The sequence below is a fragment of the Sinocyclocheilus anshuiensis genome, unplaced genomic scaffold, assembly GCF_001515605.1.
Source record: "Sinocyclocheilus anshuiensis isolate Anshui unplaced genomic scaffold, SAMN03320099.WGS_v1.1 scaffold700, whole genome shotgun sequence".
Taxonomy (NCBI): Eukaryota; Metazoa; Chordata; class Actinopteri; order Cypriniformes; family Cyprinidae; genus Sinocyclocheilus; species Sinocyclocheilus anshuiensis.
Genome location: NW_015555756.1, coordinates 170,522 through 180,683, shown reverse-complemented (window position 1 = coordinate 180,683; position 10,162 = coordinate 170,522). Strand labels below are relative to the sequence as shown.

The following is a 10,162-nucleotide window of genomic DNA, read 5'->3' as shown; positions in this document are numbered from 1 at the left end:
TGTCAAAGTCATGTAACCGAATCCTCTTGTGTGCATAGATGCGTTTGTAGACTAAGCAGTTTGATAGGCCTGAGAGCATTTAGGGAAACGGTGACCAACATTTTTCCTCTAGAAAGGGAGTCCTCAAATTATTAATGGCAGACAGAATGATTTCACAGAAATAAGCAACAAAACACAAATCCTTGTTGATAGTTAACGCGATGTAATCCTCTATCAGTCCATCACGCCACGTACACGTTCTTGTAGAATTATAAAATCTTTATTGCCATGTCAATTACAGTTCATTTTTCATGATCGCACAAATATAACATAACAAATAAACACTTTAAACCGTGGAACAACTGAAACAAAAGACAAAGAGATTAGTTCGAGAAATAACGAAAACGGTCCTAATATTGATAAAGTACTGATTTATCATTTTGTTTTTAATATGAACATTTAATATGAACACGTATTCAGTACTATGGAATGTGCAGCTATGCATTCAAAATAATGTTGTACATCATATTTTTTTTACAGACCTTTTTTGACAGTTATGAATGGTGTTTGAGAAAAAAAAAACTGAATGAAATGTAATAGCTGAAACTAACTGTACGTTAGTCTCATGTAGAATAAACGTTTAATATACAGCTGGATAAATCAGAGCACACTGGTTCTGTTGGCTTGCTTCTCGGTTCTTAGCATTAATAAGAAGGAGTGGCATGTGTTTGTGCTGGCTGATAATGTCGCTGACCTGTTTAAAAGTCTGCCAAAAACAATAGTGTTACAAACATTAGTCATTATGCATGTAGCTATGATTAAGGACATAAAAAAACAAGTTTTGATACCTCTGAGGATTTCAGACCAGTGCCTAGCATAAAGCCATCAGGATTTCTGCGGATCTGAATGTTGTAAACTTTATCCTGGTACAGGACCACAAGCGTGTAGGGCTGGTTTGAAGATTGATTTGAACTGTCTCGCACAAGGAACGTCCCATCCTGACAGAGGGCACATTTCAACAGATTAACTTTGTTAACCTGATATCAAGAATGACATGACATTTTTATTTCCTAAAGTTTTTAAGCATGTAAGAACGCAAACTTTTAAGTGCTATATACACAATGGTCTCACCCTGTTAACTCTTCTCAGGCAGCTCTCTGCCTCACCGCGGGTGACCTGACCCACATACCAAGCTGGATCCATGTCCTATAAATGGAGAAATAATAGTATCAGGGCTGACAATGACTAATGAGCAATGTTTGACTGTTTTTTCTTATCTGAGAAAATAATGATTCATTAAATCCAAATATTTTACAAAGAAATAATAGTGCTATAAACAAAATTCATCTTAGAACAGGATGGTATTTCTTTATCGAACAGATTTGGTGAAATTTAGCATTGCATCACTCACTGGATCCTTTGCAGTGAATGGGTGCCGTCAAAATAAGAGTCTAATAAACAGACTAATAGAAACATAATAATTCACAAGTAATTCACACAACTCCAGTCCATCAATTAATGTCTACTGAAGTGCAAAGCTATGTGTTTGTAATAAACAAATCCATCAAGACATTTTTTACTTCAAACCACATCTTAAATATCCATAATATTGCCAGTTAAGAAGACATCTAGTCTAAATCAGGAGAGAAATATGCACATATCAAGCACTATTTGTAAGCAAAAACAGTCCAAACCAGTTTTAAACAAATATGTTGGTGGATTTTGATGTGACAGAACAACAAGGAGATGGACTTTTTTACTGGAGGAAGCATTATTATGGATTATGGACTCATATTTTGGTACGAAGTGATGGTTTAAAGTTAAAAAGCCTTAATGATGGATTTGTGTCTTACAAACACGCAGCTTATCACTTCACAAGCTGTTAATTGATAGACTGGAGTCATGTCTATCACTGTGATGTTTTTATGAGCTGTTTGGACTCTCATTCTGACGGCACCCATTCACTTCAGAGGATCCACTGGTGAGCAAGTGATGTAATGTTAAATTTCTCCAAATCTGTTCCTATTAAGAAAAAACTAATCTACATCATCATGGATGGCCCGAGGGTGAGTAAATTTTCAACAAATTGTATTTTTTTTTTTTGGGTGAGCTCTTCTTTTAACTGACACTAGAAAGTGGACTCCTCTAGCGCCTCGAAGGAAATGAAATGCAATACAAAGGCGCCATCTGCTGGTTGATGTGTAGCGGTGCGATTGTTTGTCAGCAGCTCAAGCATTTCAGCCTACTGTACCTGCGGCAAGCCCATATCTGCTGGAGGAGGTGGTGCTCTTGCGCTTCTTCGGTGATCGCTCATTGCTTCCGTTCAACAAAATAAAGGATTCAATTAGTTATTTTCATTAAATGTATAGTAAGAGTAATCAAACTAATGCAATGCGTGCTCACCCTCCTGCAGTTTTGCCGGTAGTGATCGACTGGGGTGAGCACTGTGAAATGTGACAGAAGTTAGGCTATATATAATGGAGTAAATAATATTTCTCGAATAGTGTGAAATCTGACCGCCTACAGTCGGTGTTCTCATTCGAATACATACTTGTCTGTTTGATAGGACTGTCCGTGGGTTCCTGGCGGTCTTGGTGAAGGGTTCCTGGCGTGCAGTGGAAATGTATTGGAGTTGTGCCTGGCAGCTGTAAGAATTGAAACTTCAACTTAATTAGGGTTTTAAGATTTTTTTCGTTACTGATGATAATAAAGCTTATAATCAAAACACGAAAATACACAAAACAGTGAAAAACTGAAGGGGGTCTGAATACTTTCCGTACCCACTGTATGTGTGTGTGTGTGTGCGTAATGTGATTACCTCTTTTCTGTGGTCAGGTTGTCTGTTGGAAAAGCAAAGTGCAGGTTACAGTCTTTTTCTTTGTGAAAAGAATGTGCAGTGTAAAGTTATTTCATTTTTTATGAATCTGACCTGTTTTGAGAGTAGCCTGGTGTAACAGAGGAGGCGCTTCTGCGCACCCCTGATGGAGGAAGTGAGGGTTTGGGAATTCTCATCGGGTCTCCTGGTGGCTCCACTGCAGGGAGTCTGAAGCAAATGAAATAAAAGCAAATAAAACCATTCTGAAAAATGGATGACAAATTAGATTTTTTTTCCCCCAAAAACAGATTTTTTCAGTAATTTGCAAAACTATAAATAGTGGATTCTATGTACACAGATGTACAAGAGAATGTCAACCTTTTTAAATAGTAAATTATACTACTAAATATTATCGTACTAAAGTGGCATGTGCAGTTATTTCTGTTTTATCTATAAGAGAGGAAATTAAAGGAAACCACTGTACCTTCTTGGTAGGCTTGGTTGGCCAGCCTGCAGGAAAAAAATAATTATTAAAGAAATAGCATTTTACAGAACCATTGAAATGTAAAGTTATTATGGTGTACTATATACAAAAAATAAAAATGAAACTTTGAAATGGAAAGACAAAATATTAGGAAAAAAGTACACACACACACACACACACACGAGGTTAATGGAAGTTATTAGTATGTTCGTAGTAATAATAATAACAACAAGTCATAAATATTATTTATGAAAACACACACACTATAATATATACTTATATGTGACCCTGGACCACAAAACCAGTCATAAGGGTAAATTTTTCGAAATTGAGATTTATACATTATCTGAAAACTGAATAAACGAGCTTTCCATTGATGTATAGTTTGTTAGGATAGGACAATATTTGGCAGAGATACAACTATTTGAGTATCTGGAATCTGAGGGTGCAAAAAAATCAAAATATTGAGAAAATCGCCTTTAAAGTTGTCCAAATGAAGTTCTTAGCAATGCATATTACTAATCAAAAATGAAGTTTTAATATATTTACAGTAGGAAATTTACAAAATATCTTCATGGAACATGATCTTTACTTAATATCCTAATGATTTTTGGCATAAAAGAAAAATCAATAATTTTCACCCATACAATGTATTTTTGGCTATTGCTACAAATATACCCCAGCGACTTAAGACTGCTTTTGTGGTCCAGGGTCACATATATACTATACTTAATAATATATAATATATATAATTAATGAATGTACTATAAACGCAACTTGGTGATGTGAAAAAAACGTGAAAAATCACACACACACACAAACACACACACACACACACACATAGTGGCAAATTCTATTTCAAGGTAGGACAACTTAACAACTAAGCAAACGTACTCTGTCAAGCGAGCATGTGCCTCTTCCACCTGTGAAGACACAATAAAGTTTTAGGGTTGTTAAAACACACAACCTGTAATTACAATACAGTTTAGAATCAAAGCCTTCCCTTCAGACGCTGGCTACATTATCTGTATTGATGGCTTTGACATGAGGTCATATCAAGGTAATCTGAATTGCATTATTTCTCAATTATTATTTGCTAAAATTGACCTGCTACAGCTGGAGGTTGGCCTCTGTCCAGAGCTCCTGGCTTTGTACTGCGGTCCACAGCAGGTGCTATAAGAGCACAGGAGGGTAGAAACCACATATAGAAAAGGTGGATAAGTTCAACAACATCACACCCAGTTTATCTTTTAATTAAAATAAGAATACTTCCCTACCTGGGGGTCTTTTTAGGGGCCGCTCTTCTCTCATAGGTAGTCCAACCTATCAATCACAATATTGAGTTTATAGGCAAAGAAGTCTCAAAAAATGAAAACCAGAGATGAAGAGGGACACATACTGTTTGGAAATGTGAAGTACTCACACTTGGCCGCTCTACGGGAGGGAGAGCGGGTCCAGGGCCCGGGCGCTCCGGAGGGACAGGCGGTTGACTTCTGCCCACTCCACGTGTGCGGTTATTATCTGATTAAACAAGGAATCCTATCATGAATTTTCCAAAAGACTGAGACAACGTTAGTATGGAAAAGTGTCCAGTTCTGCATACCAATATAATCGCTGTTTTCCATGGGTTTTGCGGGGCAGATCTGGGCCGTGTCTTCATTAGGCTCGGTTGGCGGAGGCTCATAGCTGTTATCGCTGTCTGACCCCTCCTCTGGGGACTCATAGTCTCCACCGCTAGCTTCACCTTCATCATTCGAATCAGGATTCTCGTAGTCATCATCACTCTCCTTAAGGATGAAAGAATACATGTGTTCTGCCGGTAAGATGCGATGCTGATCACTTCAAAACTCTTTTAAACACAAATACGAGACTTACAAACTCCTCAGAGTCCCACGCTTGATCTTCATGGTGCTCAACTGAAAATAGTCAGAGCAGACTTCTAGACACTATCTTAAAATTGTAATTTGTAGCATTGAATATATTGTACTTTATGTCATACCTGGTGGTTGTGGGTAGCTGGGAACTGGTGATGGCCTGTTACAAAACACTAAGGATAATTAGTTGTCTGCTGACTGTAGATATGCTGGTTATATACTGAATCATTTAATCTAGTCGCCCTCATGTCGTTTCAAACCTGTGTGAAGTTTCTTCTTCTGTGGAACTAAAAATATAATCACTTTGTTTGTGTGGGGGGGGTCCATACAAAGAAAGTAAGTTGGGTCCAATATTGATGTACAGTTGGGTCCAATGATTTTCATTAGACAAAAAAAGAGTTCCTCGAAAGACATTTTTCAAAGTATCTTCTTATGTGTTTCCGCTGAAGAAAGTAAGCTTGGAACAAAATGAGGGCGAATAAATGAGGACAGGATGTTAATATCTGGGACAAAAAACCTTTAAAAGTTCAGCAAGAACACAGATGTGATGTCTGGGTCATATAGTACAAACTAACCTTTACAAGTCTGGGCTCAGTAGTTTAACACTTTTATTATGCAATTAATCAAAAGTGACAGTAGAGGTTTCTGTTTCGAATAAATGCTGTTCTTTTGATCTTTTTAAGAAAAGTTCCCACAAAAATAGTAAGCGGCACAACCATTTTCAGCATGAATAATAATAAGAAATGTTTCTTGAGCAGCAAAATTAGAAAGATTTCTGAAGCATCATGTGACACTGAAGACTGGAGTAATGATGCTGAAAATGTAGCTTTGCTTCACAGCGATACATTACATTTGAAAATATATTTGAATAGAAAACAGTTATTTTTAAGTTGCTTTTAATCCAATAAATGCAGCATTGGTGAGCATAAGATACTTCTTTCAAAAACATCGAAACAAGCTTACTGACCCCAAACTTTGAATGGTTATTTCATATATAAAACAAGGTTTGTGATGGTAGAGATGCACTGGCCTTATTGTTGGTATCGGCGGAAATAATCCCTTCTTCTTCTGTTTGCTGATTTCCTGACAAATCTTGGAGATGAGCCTAAAAGTATTAGAGAACACCAGTTTCACATCCTCAAAGTTTAACTACCATTACTAGCACATTATTGACTAGTAGGCGTTTTTAAGAGAAACAACCGAATGTAATTATTGCTTTAAGTACTGGTTGAGGGTTCAGTTCAAGCAGGATGTGGTAATTTTCTGTCCTCATTTCGGTGCACCTGACAATGCTTAATAAACTAACAAAAATCACTTTACCATGAAGTCACTGTCTTGCACCTAAATCCAAATACGCTTTTGGGGAAAAAATCAACAACATCTGCTAGTTTAAGTGTTATTGAGGTGTGGGTGTTTTCAACAATTTCACACCGAACATGCTCTGCAAAACAGTTTCTGCATCAACGCTATGGTTCCTGCCACATCTGCTTCTCTGGTTTATCTTTCCTGTGCAGTATTTCCTCTTAATGTCACTATGTCATCGATGGTGTTCTTGCACATTTCTACCTATTTGTACACTTTTATACAGTGAAATAATATGGCAAAGTAATGATCTACAGTTGTTTTAAAACGTTTTTAAAGCACAGTGAGTGTATTTTTAAAAGAAATAAATAAAAAGTATGTATTTGAATACTCGGGATACATTATTATTCTACAATATATCACAAATAAATTCACAATGTCTAAAGTACTCATGCGATTTACCCAGTATAGATTAAGAAAGAGGAATGGCAAATATGCAGTACTTACGGCGCATGAAGCTTAGGGAACTTTTGAAGGTCATTGTCAGACATACTCTGAAAAAATATATACAGACTGATTTTAAATGTATCAAACTGTCTCTCTCTCTCTCTCTCTCTCTGTGTGTGTGTGTGTGTACACTACCAGTCAAAAGTTTTTGAACAGTAAGATTTTTTATGTTTTTTAAAGAATTCTCTTCTGCTCACCAAGCCTGCATTTATTTGATCCACAATACAGAAAAAGCAGTAATATTGTGAAATATTTTTACTATTTAAAATAACTGCTTTCTATCTGAATATATTTTAAAATGTAATTTATTGCTAAATTTTCAGCATCGTTACTCCAGTCTTCAGTGTCACATGATCCTTCAGAAATCATTCTAATATGCCGTTTTGCTGTTCAAGAAACATTTATTATTATTATTATTATTATCAATATTAAAAACAGTTGAGTACATTTTCAGGATTCTTTGATGAATAGAAAGATCCAAACATCAGCATTTATCTGAAATAAAAAGCTTTCGCAACATTATACATCATATAATGTTTTTGGGGGGGAAAGAAATTATAGAAATTAATACTTCTATTTAGCAAGGATGCTTTACATTGATGATAAAGTGATGATAAAGACATTTATAATGTTACAAACGATTTCTATTTCAGATAAACGCTGTTCTTCTGAACTTTCTATTCATCAAAGAATCCTGAATAAATTCTACTCCGCTGTTTTCAACATAATAATAATAATTAATATTTTTTTGAGTAGCAAATCAGAATGAGCAAAGGATCATGTGACTGGAGTAATAATAGTAAAAATTCAGCTTTTAAATCACTGGAATAAATTACTTAAAATATATTCAAATAGAAAACAGTTTCTTTTAAATAGTATAAATATTTCAAAATTGTACTGTTTGTGCTGTACTTTGGATCAAATAAATGCAGGCTTGGTGAGCAGAAGAGACTTCTTTAAAAAAAAAAAACATTACAAATCTTACTATTCAAAATCTTTCGGCTGGTAGTGTGTATATGCATATGTACACTGCATGGCCAAATAAAAAAGTCACCATTTGGATTTAAATAAGCAAAATACTGAAGAGTCTACGGCTGGATCATTATTGCATTGATTAATACGTTTCTGTCATGTTTTGTAACAATTCTTTTTACTCTAACTGATGCAGTGTGTGGCTTTTAAATTTCTTAAACAGCCATGTTGGAAGATGTACAGGTCCATATTCCAGGACGACAATGTCATAGGGCAATGTCATAGGGCATAATTAGCACGAGGAACAATTTTCATGCATATATTTAATTGTCCTGACCTGGAGTTGACTTTACAGAGTGGTTACAGAGACTCTCCCATTGTCAATACAACATCTGAGCCAAAAATGAATGTTGTGACATTACATAACATCGTCGAAACAATTCCATAACGAACGCACAATGTTAGCAAAGCTAAAGGCTGTCCAGTGATATATTAGGGTGTGTTTTTGGACAAGCTGACTCTAGCACATCCCAAAGACTTTCAGTGATTTTAAGGTCAGGAATCTGCGGTGGCCAGTCTTTCACAATTTCAGCCACAATCTTGGCACTGTCATCCTAGATTAGGTCCATGGGTACATCTTCTGACATGGTTGTTTAAGCAATAAATGCTATGCACTGCATCAGTTAGGGTTAAAACCATATTAATTACTGCTATAATGATTCAATCCTTCAAAATCATTTGAAGGCTCATTTGAACATAGATAGAAACACACATAAACACATTTAGAACTTATTTCTAACCGATTAGGAGTTGGTTGTTTGAAAACAGAAGTTCTTGAGAGTTTTTAGAGGTTAGCAGTTTACTTGGTAGTTAGTTTCTAATAACAGCACTTCCTGAATTGCGGGATCAAGGGAAACAATGATCCCACATTGAGTCAGACCACAGACATCTGTTTTGTAATGGCACATTTTTATCTGTGCTCCATAATGAATATAAATATTTAAGAAAAAGTAATAATTTTTTTTACAAATGCAAACAAAAACATCCTTAAAATCAAACAAATTTAATTCACATTACCACAAAATGCTTAGGGCTAAAATTAGGCCTATACTAAATGATCATGGCATACAAAATGATGATTATGTATACATATGCTGAAAATGGTCAATTCTGGTTTCTAAATGCCTCTTGAATTTATTAAGTTCCCTCTGCTGTCTGTGATCAGAACAGACCTGTGACACAGTTTTCGGTTGTGACATACCAAAACTGCTAGACTAAATTTTTTATAAGACATACATACCAGGAACCTTTGTCCATTGATGTTATACCGTGTCACGACCTTATCACACCCGGTTAGATTCCGCTAAAGATCATGAAAAAGAAAGTATGTCAGCTGAACATACAGGCTCAAAGAAATAACCATATCTCCAACATAATGTAATATTAAATATCATTAAATATACATTCAACTCTATTTAAGATTCACTGATGCATAACAAATGTCTCTCAATTTTAAACAGTACCAAATTCATAGTACATGTGCTGAACGTCTATAAAAGAAACGTTTTAATAATACATTAATTACAACAGATAGGTTTTCAATTTCACTTCATATTTTACATTGAAACATAGAAAGAGAAAGCAACTTACTTTCTTCAGAAAGTCTGATAACCGTTGTGAATCCCAGCTCAGAACCTCCGATTTGGATGGAATACTATCAGAACTCATTATTCCAAACGCGCTACACTTACTTATGAATATCAAATCCCAGAAACCAACAAGCATTGAAAAAAAAGTTGCCACTCTCACTGTGTCTGACACTATGTCTCCTGAGAAGACGAGGAGACTGGTGCCAAATCAAAGAAGAAAAGAAATCACGAGATAATACTTCAGTGACAGAATCACCCTGTTTCAAATGTAGAAGCGGGAGAAACACTCAAAATTCGACCAACATTTTCAAAAATAACTAAAAAGCCCAACACCCCGGATTTGCCTGAGCACAGTATAAAAAGAAAGAATGACATCCACTTCCCCATAGACTTCCTGTTAATGATTGTTGTGACAAATAGGGGAAGTACAGCCCCTTCATGAAAAAAAGAAGCTATTTCTTCATTTATTATAATTCATCTTCGACCCCTCTGACAGATGTAGACTATAAGCACTGGACATTATGAACTACTGGACTCAATCTGATGTTCATTTTAGTCTTCGGTGAGATCCTAGACACAC

General features: G+C 35.7%; 1 protein-coding gene across 1 annotated transcript; it reads right to left on the bottom strand.

The window, feature by feature from the left end:
* Positions 1–336: 336 nt before the first annotated feature.
* LOC107673801 (lymphocyte cytosolic protein 2-like) lies at positions 337–9,946 on the bottom strand. Its single transcript, XM_016467586.1, is given in 18 exon segments — positions 337–745; positions 828–977; positions 1,111–1,185; positions 2,231–2,295; positions 2,383–2,423; positions 2,531–2,624; positions 2,847–3,057; positions 4,173–4,201; positions 4,386–4,451; positions 4,556–4,601; positions 4,702–4,799; positions 4,882–5,065; positions 5,154–5,194; positions 5,278–5,312; positions 6,183–6,257; positions 6,962–7,008; positions 9,234–9,296; positions 9,584–9,946. Coding segments are annotated over 18 exon segments (1,581 nt in total). The 5' UTR covers positions 9,719–9,946; the 3' UTR covers positions 337–619.
* Between the last annotated feature and the right edge of the window lie 216 nt (positions 9,947–10,162).